The sequence below is a fragment of the Drosophila albomicans genome, chromosome 2L (assembly GCF_009650485.2).
Source record: "Drosophila albomicans strain 15112-1751.03 chromosome 2L, ASM965048v2, whole genome shotgun sequence".
Classification (NCBI taxonomy): Eukaryota; Metazoa; Arthropoda; class Insecta; order Diptera; family Drosophilidae; genus Drosophila; species Drosophila albomicans.
In genome coordinates this window covers 22,521,496-22,542,865 of record NC_047628.2, presented here as the reverse complement: position 1 = coordinate 22,542,865, position 21,370 = coordinate 22,521,496, and the positions used below count along the sequence as shown (strand labels likewise).

General features: G+C 39.2%; 1 protein-coding gene across 2 annotated transcripts in view; it reads right to left on the bottom strand.

Annotated features, from left to right (window-relative positions):
- Positions 1–13,377, bottom strand: part of LOC117565395 (zinc finger protein 92 homolog) — a 30,844-nt gene extending 17,467 nt beyond the window's left edge. The window contains exons 1-2 of one of the 2 annotated variants that reach the window (XM_052002536.1): positions 13,263–13,377; positions 7,093–7,736 (exon numbers count right to left, since the gene is read on the bottom strand). Coding sequence is in view for 1 of the 2 variants with exons in the window: in XM_034244477.2 (XP_034100368.1) it covers positions 2,703–3,165 (463 nt within the window). In the remaining variant the exon portion in view is untranslated. Of the gene's footprint in view, positions 1–2,702; positions 4,057–7,092; positions 7,737–13,262 lie in introns of those variants that run through there. The other variant, XM_034244477.2, reaches the window with a different exon arrangement.
- Positions 13,378–21,370: the final 7,993 nt, after the last annotated feature.

The window sequence follows — 21,370 nt, the reverse complement described above, 5'->3', positions numbered from 1 at the left end:
ATGTCTATGTCTCAGATCGTGGGCAATTTCAATTTAACTTAATTCGTGACTCACACGCGTTTGCTCTATGCTCTGTTCTACGGTGTTGTCGACGACGGTAACGTAACTCAAACTTGTTCGACATTAATTGAATGATAACTAGGCGAGGGGTCCCCTAAAAAGATGATGATGATCCATTTGGCGACAATTAAAATTGGAAATCGAGACGGAAATTAGTCGCGTTTGACCTTTTCGCAAGGTTAGACAAAAGGCATTAATGCGTTGCCTACTCCTCTCATTTCTCTTTAAAGAGAAGCGAATTTAATCACATTTGCTTTGATTTTTGTAATACTTATTGTACCAAAAAAAAAAAAAAACAAAAAGGAAAAGGCAAATCCTTGCGAAAAGCCGACAGCAGCGGTCAATCAGTCAGGCAGTCAGCTAGCAAGTAAGGGAAAGCTGGGGATATCATGGTGCGTCGTCGTTTCGCCAATATTTTACCAAAAATATTTCAACAAACAAAGCGAAATTCATTTTCGCCCAAGCGACACACACCAACAACAACAAAAAAAATACCAAAAAGAAAAAGGGAAAAGCGCAAAAACCCCAAAAACAAGAAATGTAAACGCATAGCGAAAACGTGAAAATGGCAGAGACCAAAAAAAATGGAAGCAGCGAGAAAAACGTGGCGCGCCAAACGGAATTGAAAATTCCCTGCAAATGTGTATTTGTGTGTATGTGTGTGTATCTTTGTTTCAGGCATATCCATGTCCTGGCTCAAGCTGCGGAGCTAAAAACATATCCGTTGGATACATGTAATGCCGGTAAATGAAATCCGCTTGTCGCCTGACATTCTCTACATGTGTGTGTGTATATTGGGCATGTGTGTGTGTGTGTTCGCACTTGTTTCTTCATTCATTCATTCAACGCTCTTGGTGGAAATTCAACTGCGATGGCGACGACAACGCTACAAACACATTCACAGCAGATACACAATCGCACACCTACTCACACTCACACATTCACTCACTCACACTCATTCACACACTCACACTCTTGCCCTCACTGATTTCATATCCACATCCATCCATATGCCTGCTGTCTGCACTGTCAGTTGCTTCTTCTTCTCTCTGCGAGTATCTATGAGTTTGCCTTGTCCATTCGTTCATTCGTTCGTTTGTCCGCTTGTTCGTTTCCGTATCTGTGGTTCGCTATGGATTTTTCAATCCCCGATATCCATTTGTCCAACTGCTGTCCCTCTGTCTCTCTGTCCGACATGTCCGCACAGAAGATTTGCACATTAAGCGCCACACACAAACGGAATAATGAATATTTTCACCGCACATCTGCCCGCCCCTCTTCCTCCTCTCTCTCTCTGCCCCCCATCCTGGCATGCATATTGGTCGCAGCATTTTCCGTTTTCCACGTTTTTGGTCAGCACACCAACAATTTTTTTCAATTAAACTGACAGCGTCCTGGGCCTTGTTGGCGGCTTTTGTTGGCCATTGACTGTGTTCTGTTCAGTCCGCTTCGGTTCTGTTTTCTGTTCGCTCTTCGGTGTTTTTGACCATGGCCAGAATGAATATGGCCATATTTTAAAATCACACATTATTCAAATCATTTTTAAAAATTGCAACCTTCTCCCCAAACGACCATGCGAGAGATGTGTGGCAATATTTTTAATTAACTTGGGAATATCAAATGTGGCATTTGGGAAAGCCTACAGCGTCCCTTAGTAGAGTGAGAGTGAGTGAGAAAGAGACACAGAAAGAGAGCGTGTGTGTGTCAGCTTTTAAATTAATCGAAATGTTGATTATTTTACGGAGAGAAATGCTTTACGAAATGGAAATTAGGTGAACAATATTATTAAATACTTATTAAATTGAAATAGGAAAACATTATATGATTTAAGAAAGTAATGAAAATCAGTGAAAGAGAGATTAGAAATTATTTTTGATTTCAAATAAAATAAGCATGTCTCAATGTTATATAGTATTTTTAGTATTTATAGATTAGAAATCTCTAATCAAAGTTTTCCATTGCACTTATCTATCTGGCAAGTTTAATAATACTTAAATCAATTGTTTAGCTAATCTTAATAGAGGTCTAGGGATTTCAGTAAAGTATATTGAAATTTGGGTTTTCTAGGCAAGTCTCAAAATAATAAATTATTTAGTAAATTTATTTATAAATTTAATTTATTGTATTGATAATCCAATTTGCAAACACAAGTCGCCATAAATTTTATAGTACTTCTTTCCTGATTCAAAAATAGCGAATTTGGAAATATAACTAATAAAAATTGAAAACTTAATTTAATATATTAAATGAAGTTTGCAATTTTTGTGAAATTTAAAATGTTGAGAAAATATTAAAGATTAAAAAATTTATGGGCCAAGCGAAGTATAGTACTATATTATTACATTAATAATAAAAATGATAATCTTGAATTTATGTCGAAGATATCACATGTTAAAATTGTACTTTCTCCTCATTAAATCCTTTGAAAATATCACGATTTCAATTATATAAATAAAGCTAGCCATTTTCGTAAAACGTATTCACAAAAATGTCGAAGAGCAGGGCAAATCGGTTTTCTTGATAATAGTCAAGTCCACATACACACAAATATAATTTATAATTCTCCATAGTTCTTTATATTTTCACAAACACACTGATTTGCAGAAAATGACACAAAATGGAACTAGTAAAGCACTACTTACCGTCGGCACTTCGTTTCTTTGGCAGCACAGCCTTGAATGCAGACATGGGCGCATAATCGTGTGGAGAAGTTGCCGCCGGCGGCATTTGTTGCTGCTGCTGCTGTTGCTGATGCTGTTGATGATGATGTGCATCCACTGTGATCTGGGCAGGCTGCATGCGTTGATGCAGCAGCTGGGTAGGCGAAGGTATCGCCGCCATGGTGGTCAAGGTGCTGAGATCGCGCACCTGCAGGGATGACGATGACGTGGAGGTGGCTGGCGATGAGGATGAGGAATGCGGTTGCTGTGGACTGGCGCCGACAAAGGGGCCGCCGGGAAAATCAGCAGCAATCGCTGGCTTAAAGTTGCCCAAACTGTAATCGATGGGCAGGTGATGTTGTTGCGTAGGCGGGGCAGCGGAGGCGGCCGGATGCAGCAAATGCTGCTGATGCTGGCCAGGCGCTTGCATTTTGCCAACGTTCATGAGTTTACAATTTGTTTATTTGATATAAATTTTGGATTTTATTTGTAGCGTTTTAGTTGCGCACTCGGCGTATACGCGACGGCATCGAAAGCGTTATCGGAATTGGAATAATGGTAATGGTAACGATATCGGAATCTGATTTGCAACACGCAACACGCGCGACTAACAACGGTAAATGGCTGCGGAACAGATTTCTTTTGGTTTTTGTTTTCTCGTTGTTGTTTTTGTGATTGTTGTAGTTGTAGTTGTTGTTGTTGTTTTAGACGGCACACGCGCCATGCAAGCAGCTGCTGAGCATTACTACTGTTGTGTTCGGCGTCATCGAGCGGACTAAACCAGTAAAAGTTAATCACGGCTGGGCGCTGGGCGCAGAGTTGGAAGTCATGGAACGCGCACGCTGACGCCGGCGCCAGCTGAGGCTGTAGCTCTGGCTGAGAGTGAATCTGGCTGCTGACAGCAGCGACAGCAGAGCAGAGTGGAGAGCAGCGAGTGCGAGAGCAATGGTCTGCACTTGACACCGCGCCTCAATTGGAAGTACGGTGTGAGCTGAGAGGTGGAGTGGAGGGGAGTGGGTCGTGTTGCCTTATCGAAACACACTCGCAAATTCGACTGCTATTCCAATTGTTGCGATTCCGATTTCCCAGCAAAGATTGGAAGAAATCAAGTTGAGCGTCGACGTCGACGTCGTTGTCACTGTCGCTGCTGCGACTTCGACTGCGACTGCGAGAAGCTGTGAGAGCACCTACTCAAAGAACACACTCACTCACACAAAGAACACTGACTCACTCTCTTGACACGCGCTCGCACTCTTTTTTTTTTGTGTGTTCGCTTTCTTTTGCGGTTTACAGTTAGTCGGTGAGCGAGCGACCGTAGCGTACCGTCTGTGCGCCTCAAAGCACAGCGACTGACGAAGCAATAACGAACACACAACTAACGCGCGCTCTCTGCTTTGCTTCTGATAAGCAACAAACAACAGCACCCACCACCAAAGCAAAGCAAAGCAAAAAGAAAAAAAAAACACCCAAGCCACTGCTGGCCCGCATGCTAGAGCGAGACGGCTGTCTGCACTCTCGCATTCCAGTTGGAATCACAGCTGGAATGCCTGGCAGCCCACCACCATTGCCAACCATTTCGCTCTCGCTCGTGCGCATTGCGCACATCGCGCTGTCACTGTCCAACGCACGGAGCAGCCTGTTGATTTTTGGTAGACGCCCATTTTTCCAGCTGGTCACGCTTAATCTGGATTTGGTGGCATTGCCTTGGTACTTGTTGTTGGTATTTTTAGTGCGCATACCGCTTTGATTCGTTCAAATCAATGCGCCACTCACGGGTTGAGGGGATTGCTGCCACTACAGAGAGTGGGTGAGGTGTGCGGGGGCAGTTAGGGTTGTTAGGGTTGCCAGTGTTTGGGTCGCCTTTGGTTTGCTCGTTTTTCGGGTTGGTCCTCCATCGTTGCTGCCATCGAGCTTTGTTGTTCTTCTTGTTCTTGTAATCGCTGTTGTCTTTTGCAATGCGCAGCAGTCCATTCCATTTTCTAATTTCAAGTGCTTTTTCCGGCACCTCACTCAAGTGTCTCTTTCACAATTGACTGCCTGCAATTCCTATCTTTCTTCCCTACCTTCCCTCCCTCCAATTCGGTTCACTACCATTAACTTTCTGACTTTGACTTGCCACTTACGGCAATCCCTTAGGGCGCTACATTTTCAATTCTAGCTGCCATTCAATCGATCAATGGTAAGTGGAAATGAAAGAAAACTTCAGAGACCTTTGGAAAGTGTCTAAGAAAGTGCATTTTAACTTACTCAGAAAATTAAATCCATTTTATGCTCAATTCGCAAGTCCAGGAATTAAATGTTTAATATTAATCAGAAATTAGTATAGTCCTAAGTAAAGTTTATTTTATTTTATGATCGAAATTTAACTTTCCTTATTTATGAGTTAGTAGAAATAATATATGTTAAGATAGAAATTCCTAGAATTCTGAAAATTTTTAAGTCAAAAATGCTTTCTTACGATATGTAAAGAATCATATCTTATGAATCTTTTAGTTTTGTCACCTTGCAGATCGAATGCATATATGCATGATTCATTTGTAACCCCAATTTAAACTGCAACTATCGAAATTTAATGGAATAGCGTCACTCTTTTGCATGTCAGCCAGATTTGTGGTCGTCTAATTGAGTCTTCAGCAAGTGACTTTGCTTAAAATGGGGGCCCAACTTGCCGCAGATACGAATGCATGCCTCATGCTAAATTTAGTGTGTAATTCTGGAAATCGTTGCCATGTGTTGCATATGGCGTCATGTACTCCAAGACAAACTGGCATAACAACAAAAAAAAGAAGAATACTAGTCTCTCTCGCCTGTAGCATCATCAAGCTCGGGTTTGGATCTGGAACAACTGAAATCTGTGACAAAAAATTACTGAACAAACGAGAGAATGGAGTGATGGGGAGAAGGGAATGGCGGGGAGCTCATAACACTTATTTATGTGCATGTTGAAATGGGAGCATTAGCTGCTCTGTGTTTGTAAATATTTGTCATAATTTTCGAAGGGGGGAATGCGAGAAGAACATGTGCTACTCCACATACATAGGGGCAAAACTCCCGATCGAGGTCTTTCTTCATTTAGGGAGCATTTAAAAAGTGTCTTTGTTGTTGTCGCTGCTGTTTGCTATTTGTACTCACTGTAGCCAGTCAGTCGGGCTTTTAATGTCGCAATTAAATGCATGAGTTTTTAAAAATTAGATGCTTGTCAAAATTTATTATTTATGACACTCCAAAAGCTCCGCTGACATTGTCTAGCTCGGCCCAAAGCTGCTGAGAACCGAGCATAGTCATCGATCTGGATTTCAGTTCCCTCTCCAGAAACGCTTACATAAGCACACCATCACCATTTAGCTAAGAAATCTGTGGCTTACTTAAGAGCTCCCCTCATTTGTAAAATTTCCCACATAACATATAGATCACAAGTGAGAATCGCGTTGAAGGGCAACAGCGTAAGTTAAGTTTTCACACTAAATAGAAACACGGATGTTAAAATATATATAAATAATAATATTGAGAAATAATTATAATAACTCACACTATTTATATCTCTTGATGAAATCCCTATAATATAGTCGATAATAAATTATATAAATAAATCACCTAATTGTTCACTGTTCAACTTCTTACATTAAAAAATATCTTCAGAACAATTTACTTTTAATAAAATTATTATTGTAAAAATCTTCCATCATTTTGAATTGCTTCTTTAATCCTTTTAATAACATTTACAACATTCTTGTAATGTTTGTGGTCAATTAGTTCAAAGTCGAAAACAATAAAGGATTCTACTCGTATGTTGATAAAGTGGCTATATGGCCCAATAATTACTTGCTCCATAAATCGATAGAAAATGCAATATGACGGGCATTAAGCAGAGTCAACTATAAACAACGTATACGACATGTTGTAAGCATGGAAGCAGACACTAATGAATGAAAAGATGCCACCTAAGGAACCATCCAAAGAAAAAAAGAATATCATCTATTGAAAGGGGATAGGCATACGAAATAGGTAGGCATTGAAGCGATTCGATTCGGTTCGGTTATAATAAAGACCTAAATGAAGTTTTACAATGGCAATAAAATATATTTTTGACATGAATTTTCAATCAGAATTTTAATAGCCCTTAATAATAACATGGCTATCAGTTATCAGCGCACACAATCGGTTATCAAAGTCAAGTAATTTTTTGGTGCCGAGCCGAGAAAGCCGAGAAACAACAACAACACACAGCAGGCAGAACTAAACGAAGCGATCAACGCAATCGTCGTACTGATTGCCTGATTGCCCCATGTCCATATCCGTCTCTCACTCGATGCACCCACCGTTAAGAGTTACCCAGGTATACAATATATACATACTATATAAACATACTTACTATATAGTGTAGTTGCTGGTTGTGTGGTGCCTCTATATTTCCTCTGTGTGGTGGCATTATTCCACCACCGAAAGCTATAAATGAATTATTTATTGCTGTTGTTGTTGTTGATTTAGTGCCTCTTTATAGATCGATCGATGTGTGTGCGTTTCCGTGTGTGTGTATTTCTGTGTGTGGCATCTGGATGCATATGCGGGACACCTTCAACTGCAGCCAATGTAACCAATGTGCCAGCTAGGTCGAGCCTCCTCCTGTCCATCCATCGAGTGCGTAGAGCGAGCGTGGCCTTATCTAATCGTTGGAACTGTTGGGTCGCAGATCGATAGCTTGCTGGCTGGCTGGACTGGACTGGTCTGGGCTGATAGGACCATATATATCGCCCAGAGGCGGCAGATTGAAATAAAACTCCGGTTTTATAGCCACCACAAACCCTAGACTACAGCCACAGCCACAACCGCAAATACAAACACCGGCACACCACCAACTTGCAATCGTTGTATTCGTATATTTATGGTCCGATTTTCCCAAACAGCAATTTGTATTGTAATTATTGACACTTTTTCGGTTTGCTAGCCATACTGGAAGCTCCAAGCTGCAGAGCAGTTAACTCTAACTGTGTCACAGGCAAATTCTACAGCAGATACCTTTAATCAAGTAAAAGAAGGAGGAAACAATTTTTATAAGCAAAGGTTTAAAATAAACTTTCGAAATTTAACTTTGAAAACTAATAACTACAAAACTCGATGCGATTTTCCGCTATACATTATAAAATTTAATATAAAGACGATTGATTAATGAAATGCCTATAATTTATACTACATTATCTAAAATATACTGTCTTTAAATTTACAGTATTTTATAGTCAACCTTTTTGAAAAAAATATATCTCTCATGAACAATTATTTAAATAATTGCAATGCAGCTTAATTTTGTTATATTTCTATAATTTATAATATCTAATACATTAGCTATAAAATGTACAGAATTCTTCTGCCAACCCTCGTGACTAGAACAGATCTATAATAGAGCAGCAATGAATTGGGTAAATGCAATGCAGTTTTATTGTTCGATATTTGTATAATTTACTACTTGTAACTGTGGCCCACGTCTGTGAGCAAACAAATAGTCCGAGTACTTGTGTCTGTAGCTATAACGGAGTATCTATATATATGTATGAATGTATCTATAAGCAACGGCGACACTATGTCTAGTGAAGTTGAGTCGCAGGCTGGTTTGTCGTCTCTTCGGAATGCCCACGTTTATTGATAAGTTGTAATTATTTTTATGGCCCGACTCTTGTTTGCTGCCACTAACTTTACCAACAGATAAAAGCTCAGATATGCGATCACTACGCCGGCATTATTTATTCAGCAGATTAAACTTCGAACCAAGGAAGCATTTGCAAGATGAACTCAACTTGATTGTAGATCGAAAGTAATGTTTTTAAGTTGTTCAGCTACTACAAAAATCTGAAGAATTTGAGTATAATAAATATATGTATGAATATATTTTTAAGAATAAGTTATAGCTTTATTAAGATAACTCAATAGATGATGAACTATATACAGCTTTGAAAAATATATATTTAAATTGTTAGAAATACATTTCATATTCCACAAATTACAAATACATTTCATATTCTAATTATAGATTAGTGTAAGATTTGGTTATTGGTTATTCAAAAGTTAAACTATATTTCAACAATACTATCAAACATATCCTGCAAGTATCATTTCGAAATCAAGAATTAAATTTTCCAACCGAAAAAAAAATATAACGCGCTTGTGATTGAAAATCGCAGTGCTTACAGCTGATTGATCAGTCTGGTCAAATATTGAAAATAACCCTTTAGTCGTAATGTATTTATAAGGTTTTTCAATGTATTTCTAGCCACAAATGGAAAATAGGAAAGGGCAAATATAAATAAAAAGCGTAAAGCGTAAAGCGCAAAGCGAATACAACAAAACAAAAGAGGGAAGAACGGGTAGAAATTGTTGTCCAAAAGCTAATTAGCGAGCGAACAAACGAATTCAATTGAATCGATTGATTTTTCAGGTGGCTGCCAGATAAGCAACCATTGCGACGATAAAGATTTGTTATCTGTGAAAACAAGAGGCGCTATCGCTTTGGCAATCCCAATCCCTACCATGCGCACAACCCGAATCGCTGTGATTGGGTCAGAGTCGACGCTCGCCGACCAAGTGGGAGGAGCTGTCCATTTCTCGCGACGGCAAATCGCAAAGCATGGCTGCATGGCACCGACTCGACTCCCCTCGAGAGGTGTGCGAGTGTACGATAGTGTGTAGGTGTGAGCGTACGCTTGCGTGTGTGTGTGTGTAGGTGTGTGCGTGGAAGCAGAGCAGCCATATACGAAATATATTCCAGTCGACCGACTGTGCCATGTTCGTAGGGGCGGAGCTAACGCATTGTTTAAATCAAGGTAAAACAAATACAAATCGAAGAAAAATATTTGCACACTACACACACACATAGGCATATTGCATGTATTCGTATTAAGTTAAGGCACAATAACAACTTTGGGAATAATGTGTTTTTTTTTGTATTTTTATTCCTTTCGGTCGCATTTTAAATAATTGAGTTGTGATTTAAATGTCAACATTCAGTTGCAGTTTTATTTGAATCGAATCCCCCATAGCCAAACACAATTGGAATTTAATCAGCAAATGTACGACGTAAAATACGATTGTTTTTATAGCCGGATAACTGCTGCCGCTGCTGATTATAGCGAGTGCAAATACGTATACGTAATATGTTTTACTATCCGATCTGTGGGGTTTTTTTTTAGGTAAAGCCCAAATTGCTCTAGATAATCCAAAGTATTTTTAGACATATGTACATATTTGGATATGTGATATTAACTGTGGGTAATATCTTATATTCAATGTTCCTTTGAGTAAAAAAAATGGATCTTTTTTTTTGTTTGTGCTATGCTGTTTTACAGAATATGTAAGCTTTTCTTATTTATTTTTAACTGAATTCTAACTTTTTTATAAACAGTTTAATTTTAAAAGAAAGGTACTTAGAAATTCGATTGATTTATGTTTTAGTAAAATAAAAATTTCGACATATTATATGTTTATATCAATTTATATTCAGTTACAATTTCTATTTGCATTTAAGCACTCTATTTATAGTCATCCTATTACTCTGCTTAACAAAACTTCCCAGTTGAATTTCCTTAGCATTTTTGACCCATTTTCCAAGCCATTTGAAGCGATAGAGAAGCAGTGGCCATTCATTAGCAAGTTACAACTGGCTGTTGTTGCTTGTTGGTGGCTATATTTAGATCCATCTGAGCATTGCGCATAGCTCGACAATGCAAAGCGAGAAGCAAGCAACAACAAAAGCGTAATAATAACGATGGTTAACTCTGTAATTAAGCAGTCCCATTGTCAAAAGTGTCAGGGTGTCGGTAAGTTGAAATAAGTCGCAACACTGCAGCTGATGAGCTCCAGATCCCACGCCTACAGGGGCCCAATCAATTGGGAGGGACACGTAGAGGAGAGATTCACCCACCCAAGAGTGAACGAATGAGTGTGTGTGTGTTTGGAGCTGTTCTCAAGCTGTGAGGAGACAGCAGCAGCAGCTCATCATGCAATTAAACAACCACAACCACAAACAACAACAGACAAAATGTACGAGACCCGCACAAATGCGGATGATGATGTCATACGAGGTTCAAATGTACCCAGAGATGGTGTGTGTGTGTGTGTAAGTGCGATGAGTATTTGCAAGCACTGTTAGATGATCAAATGATACGAGAGTCGTCTGCTCGTCGAATCCCATTCATGTACTCATTAATTTATCCAGCCAATGGCCAGCTTCAGCTTCAGCTTCAACTACGTCGGTAGACACAGCAGATGTAATGTATCTCATGGATACATTTCTGACTGCGAGCATATCTGTTGCTTCGGCCTCTCTCTCGCAATCCAGACAGTGTGGCCAATTTAGTCTGCTTTGGCAAATCAATTAAATTCAATTAATCCCCCAACACTGTTAATGGAACGTAATGAAAAGGGTGACATGGCGCATATCGCATATCCAAACGCCCAACGGATACATTGCGTTCCGGACTTCGACTACAACTTTTGCTTTGGACTTCGTTTCTGACTCGGACTGATGCTTGGAATCGCACTGCACTCGTCTCGGACAATCGTCTCCACAATTGATAAAGTGCAAAGAAAAAATCGCATGACTGAAACGATTTGTGGCTTACACTGCCAGCAAATGGCACTTAGTCAAGTTGTCAACACACATATTTGTATTCCTTGGATTGATTTTGTATCTGACAAAGGCAAACATTGAATTGTGTAGACTTTGGGGTGCTTATTGATGAGTTAAACGAGGAATTTGCATTGATAGATTTGAGTAGATAATCGCTTCTGGCAATCAGATACATTGAGGTGAATTTCAGGTAAAGGAAACCAGCTAAACATTCTTAATATATTCATATTAAATAGAATCAAATATATTTCATATTTACTTCCATTCATTTTCCCTCTACACTCATCCCTTTTTGTTGCAGTGTACTGCTTTCAGGCCGCTTCCCACAATTCCAACTTTAACCGCATTTTTAATTGTAAAAATATCTTCTCCTTCTCGGGTTTTGATTCACTGCAAAAATATTTCTCACGCTTCGGAGTTTGACATTTTCGAACTTTTGCATGATTTCAAATTTTTAATTGTTTTTAACTGTTTTATTTTTTTTGTGCTCCCCACTTGCTCTTGCAGTTTGTAATATAGTATTTTTAGAGCAAACATTATCGCGATGGCCAATTGAGAACACAATGTTGCAACTGGTTGTTAAACAGAAATAAAGTAAATTTAAAGCGGTCGCAAATGCTGTTTAAACAGAGTTAGCTTTAAAAAGGAATATGATAATAGGTCTTGAAGTCTTTAAGGACCCTTTAATAATTTCCCCAATTTATTTGCAATTTCATTTGAACTACTTTCGTTTGGCCTTTCCTTGCCCCTGGGCTAAACTGAGTCTCAACCATTTACTGTAAACATAAATCGGCTAATCTGAAAATTGCCCACAACATGGGTGGAGAGAAAAGCTTTAAAACAATTTCCGAAAATCATGAATAAATTTTGCGCTCAAATTGTTGCATAAATATTGGATCAACATGGAGACAGAAGGCAACAGAAGGCGGCACGTGCAGCACCCAAAAAGCCAATGCCACTGAACATACGGAAGCCCTATAATTATGGGATAATGTTCGATGAGCCACCGTCGCAGAAGGGGTAAAAGACAAACGGGAGGAGGAAGGGCTGAACAGCAAAGCGGGATCAAAGGGTAAGTCTCGATTTCAGAGCTCAACAAAAGGAACAATCAGCGCCGCAAGCAAGCGGCATATTTTCCTTCTTCTTTTTTTTTTTGCTACATATGCAAACAGTTGCAACTGAATCATACATATAATCGTATCCTCGTATGAAGCTGAGGCACCCTTTTTGTAATCGCTTCGCTTACGCCTCAGTTCACATGTGACAAAATAATAACAATGCCAGAGCAGAGCAATGGGCAGGCAATGAGGCACGCAACCTCACTGAAGAGAGACAATGCGGGCTAATGGACGACCAAATGCAGCAAATTGAGCAGCGACGTCAACGCTGAAGAGTGTGGAACGGGAGAAGGGGTGGTATGCAGGGTAATGGGCAGAGCAAAGAGGGAAGATCACGCGAAACTGGGTTAATCGGAAGGGGTAATTATTTTAATTACAACGTAAACGCGTTTGCTTATGCAAAAACACAAAAAACTGGCACCTAATACAACCCGCTGACATATTCTCCGCTGTCAAAGGCGACGATTAGCACCCCCGCACTACCCCCTCGTCCTCCACCGTATTACCGTAGCGACGCCCTCGAAATGTTCCGCACCTTTCAGCGGTTCCAGTTTACATGTTAAAGTAATTAACTAAATTATCAAGTCCAGTTTGAAAAGATAAACGAACACCTAACACACACACACACACATACACACCATTCCAACACACACACACACACACTCTAGAGAACTCTTTTATGCAGCGAGGCGACAGAGAATCGAGAAATTCCCCAAAGAAATCAAGCTAAAAACTATAGAAAATATAACTGAGCAAATGTAGGTGTGTGTGTGTATTCTAAGTATAAGTGTGTGAGTGTTTACTTACCTGTGTATCTTTGTGTGTTATTTGCATATTATGTCATCATCAGTCCATCAGTTGTGCTGCCTTTTGGGACTGTCAGCTGGACTCGAGTCTCGAGGTCACTTTATACTTCATTCGTTCATTGTAAACTTCACAGATTATCACCGAGTTCTCGTTCCTCCCACTCTTCTCCCCCGTTTTAGAACTGACCACAACTGGTTGTTAGCGTCAATTTTGCTGACCATCATTTGGGTTTTGCTGTTGTATGCTTAAAAGCCATCAAGTTAATAATAAGCTGTTGCTGTGCTAAGTAACGAGGTTAGTAATACTCACATTTACCCTACTCTTAAATACCTTTGGGAGGTACACACACATGCATATAGCATACATATATTAAGGGATCTGCCATCTGATATTTATTCCAACTATGTGTCGAAGCCATTACTTGCTGTAATTAAAATACACAATGAGTTAATAAGACTCTTTAGCTTTTCTGGTAAAAACGTGACTAATAATATTTTAATATGCATACAAAGGTATGTTATTGAAGATATACAAGTTTTATAAAAGACAAATTTAAAAAGAAAAGAGTGAAAGAAAATTGAGCTTAAGAGAAATTAAATACTAATACCAATTCATTAAAAGGTCAACAAATATTGAGAGAATATAAAAAGTAATAATTAGAAATAAAGTTTTACAAGAAGGAGAACCCTTTTCAATTTTAAAAAGGAAAATAACTTTGAAAGGAGTAAATTTGAAACATTTACTACAAAAAAAAGAGGCTCATAATTAAATCGAAGAAAAGTTAAAGTTTTCTACGTTACTTTGAAAGACAAAAGAAGGTTGGCTACGCAGCAGAACCTTTTTCCAATTACCCAAAAGCAAAAAGTCTTCAATTAAACACCCTGATAGACCGACTGATTTTTCTATAAAAATGTTTCATTGATTCATGCGAAGGCGAAACGAGAGTGGAATAGTTACGATTTAAGGCGTTGCGTGGGTGTGTCATCACTTTTCAGTTTGATTTGCTTCAATTGAGAAAAGCTCTTTGGAAATGAGGCAGCTAAAAACATGCCCACAATAACCTCAGTTTATGGTGGTTGCGTGACTGGAGGCCATCTGGCGATCTCAGTTCTGATGAGTCCGAGAATCAACATCATTTCCACTGCAATCTCCTGGGGTGTAAAAACTCTGTCGTCGGTCTTTTTCGCTTGGAAAGTGCAAAGCTAGGAGACTGCTTGGATCCATCTGCTGGCGATCGAAGAGCCAATGTCGATGATGTTGACCAATTAATTGTCATTAAGCGCATTTGAAGATTTTTAATTAAAACAAAATCTTCCAGCTTAATTTAAATTGATCATCAGGCCGATCCGAATGTTTGGCTTCTCAATTACATTGCGGCCCTCGTTGCTTAAGCTGGGGACAAGTTCTCTGAGATCGAAGGGAATGAAAGCGGTGTGTGGGTGCTACAGGAGTGAAGTAAAGGAGGGGGTTGTCGGCATTGAAAGCAAAGCGAAACCGCGGTCGACATTCCATAAAACGAGGTGATACTAAAAAATGCAATGTAAAATTAATATAAATTTACCTTAAAACATCGAGAAATAGTTAAAATATGCTAATTATTTTCATTTATAATAGAAGACTTGAAATTAAAATTTAAGAATATAAGAAAACTCTTATTTATTTTATTTAAATTATTCACATTTTACTATTAAAATAAAATATTAATAATAATTACAAAGTTTTACTTAATTTCTAAATAACATGTAATATAAATCCTTAGGAAATTTAAAATTTGAATAAGCAAATGTATATACATTTGATTTAGATTGACAAATAAGAAACTTTGAATAATTTTTCTTACTTTTGGAACCGCCCTCTCTAAGGAGTTTCACTGTTAATTATTGTCGATTTTTTCGACAGTCCAGTTAATCATAATTTTCACTTAAAATAGGGTGCCACTGAGTGGGGCACTCAATTGTTTTGCTTCGGAAGCGTGCAATTGAAATCAGCAGTCGCAGTTTTGACACAAGAGGCGGTGCCAGAAGGCAGTCAAACCGACAAAAAAAAAAAAAAATGCTGAATGACTCGTAAAGCCAACCAGTTGGTCAGCCCATATTTATTCACTTGACTTTATTTCATTTCATTTCACATAATAATTTTCAGTATTTTTTATTCTTTGTTTTTGCGGCAATTTGGTGCGTAATTTTGATGTGCTTCTTTTTGATTGGCGGCATATTTCATGTTTTTTTTGAGAGCCCAAGTATTTTGGGCTTTCATTCATTCATTCATTGAGTCACTGAGTGTTGTGCTTCATATTCTTTATACTGTTATTATTATTATTATTATCATTCTTCAGTTTGGAGCTAATTTAGTGCGCAATTAGGAAGCACTAAGGCCTTTTGTGGTAACCATGCCGCATGCTGAACTTTGGCCCCGCGTTCGCCATTCAATGGGGACGGGACGATAAAACCCGAGCAAACTTAACATATAATAACTGTTAAGCTATGCAGATAAAACACACATACATATCGTACAAATGTATTTACAGAACCAAAAGCCAAAAAATACCTTTCGAAACTGTTCAGAGTCCATTCGAATAATCGTCGTCACCTGATAGCCGCATTGCGCATTGCCTTCAATTGATTTTTGGGCCCTGTTTTATTTATTTTTATCGGCTTGCGGGCGGTTCGCGTTTAAGCCTTTTTATCTACGATTGTTGTAGTTGGTAGTTGTTAAGTGGCATGTGAGCATAAAACCATAAATGAAATCTTTTAACAAATCAAGCGATCCACAATCTAACAATGTACTTAGTTATATGACGATATAAAGGATCTGTTGTGCACAGCAGGAAATAATAGCAATAAGAGTATGCAAAATAAAGATAAGTGTTTCAACACATCATACGAGACGAAATCCAGTCGAAACTAACAAATACATGTACATGTACTTGTATACATATGTATATGAATGGTTTGCTACTTTGCGATTATTTCTATTAATAGTCATTGATAATTTCCCATTCAACATTGAATATTCCCATTCAGACTCTAAAAAAAAAAACCTGATATCATTGAATGCATATTACAAACTGGTTTTTTTTTTAATGGCTAACGAAAGGAGGAAAATGTTATACCAAATTATAAAGAAAAGCGCAAAGCACCTTAATCATCAATTTGAGTTTTCAGCCATAACATTTATATTTAAATCCTAGTATTCATATTTGAATTAGAAAACTTAGATGTTTGTTGAAACTTTCTATAAATACATATATACTAATATACTGTATAATGGATGAAATGTGACGATGAATGAAGAATACCAAGAATATTGCTTCAGACAATACATTAAATTAAATAATCATCCTAAAGCAGTAATTTAACAAAAATTGCTTAGCTTTATACCATGAAAACGCTGATGTACTCGCTGAGCGAGTTGAAGCGTTAAGCGAACTATTTCTCGTTTTACATTTGCTTTATCTCTTCGTATGAGGAAGTATTCACATTATGATCTTCTCATAACTTGCTTGCAAATAAGTTACGATATTTCTACAGTGATTAACACTGGTTAAGACAAATACAAGTAGAATAAGAAAACATGTTTTATTATTTTTCGGATTTTCGACTGCTATCTCTCTTCATCTCCATCTCCATTTAAACTGATGTTGTCATCGGATTCATCCTGCTTGCTCGTTGGGGCAGACGATGTGATTGATCGCTCTATAAATATTTAATCCAACATAATAAGTGACGGCTCCAATAAGTGCTAGTCCTATCATCTTTTGTGTTTGGAAATGTAGATTGCAACTGAACTTGCATCGCGAAATGAGCTCAATATATAGGCAGGGAACGAGTACGTTATCAGAAATAAAATGCATTGACGTGAAATTCCGAAGAATCATCTGTAGATTTGTAATGCAAGTAAAAACATATTTACATACAGAGCAAAGTCTCTTGATTGGAAAAGTGATCTAAGGTTATAACCCCAAGATGTTTTACAATGATTGAAAAATCTCAGAAATCAATAAAAACACTATGTATGTATTTAATCTTAGAATAATAGCATTAACTGATAGTCAGCTTTCGTAAAAACAATTTCGTTGTTTGTGCTGTTCACAAGCTAAAAAAAATGTATATATATTAAGCTATTTGTTGAGTATTTTGCATCTCGCATTTCGTATATTCTCGAATGTTCAACAGAGGTGACCAAAGCAAGAGACAGAAACAAGAGCAGACGGCTATGTAGTCGCTGTGGTCGCTGTGGTCGCGTGACACGTCAGATCAATTTTTCGAAATATATATTCTTTGAAATTTATTTGCCTGTCATTAGAGTTTGGCAGTACGTGCTTTGGCCAACATTGGCAACGGCTCCGCTGGGGCCAATGCCGGAATGGCTAAAACACAGCAGCCACAGTTGCCACAGTCGGAGCGAGCGATATTTTCGTGGAGTAGGAGCATTTGAAAATAGTCGCAGAGCGTTGACAAAAGTCCAGACGTGAGATACAAAATGTATCTGACGGATACGTGTAGACCACAGCACATCGCTTGGCGCACGTGTGTTTTATGAAAATTGCGTTTCAATTGACAAAAAGATGGAAAGCAAACGAAACGAAACGAAGCAGAAATGGCAACGGCAACTGAAGCATAAAATATGGCAATTTATAGAACTCTTTTCGAGCTTTTTGTCAACCCCCTTCGCCTTCGCCTTCGTCTCTCTCCTTCTCTCTCTATATATTACGCTGATGAAATTGTTTTGCATTTTCGGGGGCAACGCGTGTCGACGGGCGGTCTCCGCCCCACTCCCTTCCACGGCTAACCCCTTCACTGTTCGAGCTGTGCTTCTGGCCAGGCTTTGGCAGTCAGGATATTTATTATTTTATTAGCGGCGTGTGTTTGCCCACTCCACGCAACAACATAGATACACTCACTTTGCTGGGTGTGGCGCAATTTTTATGGGCAATGCTCTCTTAACCCTTTTGGCCAAAAACACCGCGATCCTGGCCCTGGCTGTTATGATAATTAAGTAATGGTTCCGTCGTCCCCACACAGACACATGTCCCGTCTCTCGACTCTCAACTCCCACAATTCCCGTCACCGAAATCCATGTCAATGCTCAAGTCCTTAAGTGCTGCCCACTCGAGCGTCACTCGTTATGCAAACGGGATTCACATGCTCATCGTTCTGCCTACTTTTGTCCATTGTCCTTCAGTCTTCTAGTTTGTTTGCTTCTCGTGTTGGTTTTCGAATTGAGTTAGCACTGTTTACAGTTCTTGTTCTTGGCATGAATAATTACTCACCAAAATCGTAACTCGTAACTGAGTTGCATATGCATGCGGCGTGTGGCATGTGGCAGGCGGCTTGTGGACTCTGGGCTGTCGCATGTGTTCTGCAGTGAGTCAACACAGCTCTTTATATTCAGTTCAAGGCAAGCGTGCTTCCTTGAATTATTGAACATTCTCGTGAGCCATTAATGTGTATATAGTAATAATAAGTATACGACAAAGCTGCCCAGTACAACTTTTCAATATTTCACTTCACTTTTGTGATTGATTCGGCGTTAGTTTTTAGAGAATGCAATCTGCGTGACCGAGAAAGTAAAATTAAATTGTTAGGTTTTCAATATAATATATTAAAACTTACATGAAATAAATATATAAATTTGCCATCGATATATCAAGTACTCTTAACAATGAAAGATCAAAGATTTAATTTGTTGTAAGCTAAAGGATCTCGATGATAGCTTTAGGGTTGTTTGCCAAAAGAGTTGAGCTAACCAAATTGTGGTGAATTGTGCCATCAAGTGGGCTATCTGCTATCCCTTAACTGGGTCTAAATCGTGGCCACAAAACCGTCGCGTTTTTGTGTGCGCCACGTTAAGCAATAAGCAATAAGCATTTTATTACCCATCAGAGGAATATTTTATTGTTCATCGATGGATAAACCGCACAGTTTCGTGCAGTTGAGTGTGAATGTCAAATGGGATGCGGCGAAAAAGATACAGATCCAAATACAAATACCAAGACTACCTGGTAACCAGTCGACAATTTGTTTCAGCCACGAAAGCATTCCCCGGAGCATTGCTGGAGCGACATAATGAATTACCTTTATTGACAAGTTAATGTTTATAGGTGTGCCGTGCGCTGCTCTGTGTGTGTGTGGCAAGTGGCATGTGGCAGCTTAACCTGTGCAGGTCGAAGATGAAGCTAAAGTTAATGGCAAGTGGATAGGCTGTTGATGTTCCACGCGCTGTCCCCAAAGTCTCGAATAATTTAGCGTACGAAATGAGATGCTCGACTTCAACTTTCCGTTCAATTGAAATCAACGACACCAACGAGAGATCCTGTTGAATTATTAATGCGATGTGGCAATCAATTGGCGTTGACATTGTCCTCCATTCCCTTCCCCTCATCTCTGACTTCCTCTGCTTTTATTTTTGGCTTGCACACGCGATGCCGTTAAGTTGGCCAACTGATGTTATTGGCGTTTCTTTTGGCGTTTTGATTAATTGAAAATGAGCTTCTAATTAACCGTCAAGTGCCTGTAATTGACGTCATGCTGTCATGCTTCTATCTTCCATTTACCTTTCAACCATTTTTATAACCATTTTCGGCGGCAGTTTCCAGGCATCTTGGAATATTAGAAAACCCGTCAGCTTGAGGCATTTTCTTGCGAGACGAAGACGAAGTTAAAACATCAAAAGACGCGCACGCCAACCACTGCGAAATGTGCTTTGGGGTGTGGCCTCTGTGAGTGTGTGTGTGTGGCATGTGGCAAGCTCTGTCTGGGGCGGAGTCATTCTCAGACTCCGACTCCAGTTTGCCAGTTGCCAGTTGCCAATGTGGCAGACAGACATTGCTATCCAGCTCGACATCCATCTTTGCTGCAAGTAGACAAGAGTATATCAAAGCTAAAGCGCGTTTAATTAATTAACCCTTTGCGTGCTCAGCGGTTACGCTTCAAGGACTTACCTCCAGCTCTTAGTATGTGGTTTGTTGAAAGCGCCTGTTTGTGCAGCGTGAACAAAACATTTTGCATACTTTTAGGCAACGCCAATGTGGCATGAGTGCGTGTGTCAAAGGATTTGTCGCAACTGGCGCGCCCCTTGTCTTTGGTTTTGCCTTCACTTTCTCGTTTTAGACTTTAGGGCGCGGTCTGTCTGACCCGTTCTCGTCCTTTTTTGTCCTGGACGAATGCGCCAAATCACGTTCGCTCAACAAATATTGAGGTATTCTGCTTTGGCGCGTGTCCTCTGCGATGTGTCCTGCATGTCCAGCGCCACGCACAAATTAGCATGTCCACTCATAATTGTCCTTTCGTGAAGAGATGACCCGCTGAGATAACTGGCCATAGTTGTAACTGATTTGCGCCTCGTCAGCGTCAGCTCGCCACTTTTTGCTCTGCATATCCTTGCGAGCATTTTGATTTGCCATTACCTTTTTTTATTCGTCTATCGCGTGTCGCTAATGAGCTCAACTCTTTGCTTTCTTCTGTCGTTAACAACAGTTATGGGCTATAACTATTGATTCTACCAAAAGAAAAAGGAAATATGCTTGCTTTAATTTGAAATTTCAGATCAAAATATTTCTAATACTAAAAACTGTTCTTAAACATTCGACTTTCATTTAAGTTATCAACTGACTTCTGTTGAAATGCTAAACAAATGGCAAACGTAATGGAAACGTAATTATTCAGCGAGATGCAAATATAAATGCGAAAAATGGTATTTAATTATCGCCGTAGCCCTTAATCCAGACAACTTTCGGGCTGACTTGGCGGTGGCAACTTTTCGTTGAACCGTTGAACATTTTGAATAAATTTGCATTTCACTTGACGACGGCGAGGGCAATAAAAATAAAAGAAAACAACAATAATACAGAAGGCAATTGAGAAACTTTTGCATAAGTCGCAACAAGCTAACTTCATTTAACCCAAAACGCCAAGTTCCTTAACGTTTTCCATTTCCCTCTCCTCCTTTCCCCCTTTTGCCACATAAACGTTGCAAAAGTCGGTTGCCAACTTTAGGCTGTGGCGCTGTCTGACAGCCTCCTTATGGCCACAAGTCTCTTGTCTCTCTTTTGCCGTGTTCTCAAACCCGCACGCCACAACACTCGTCTCGACTCGACTCAACTCGCC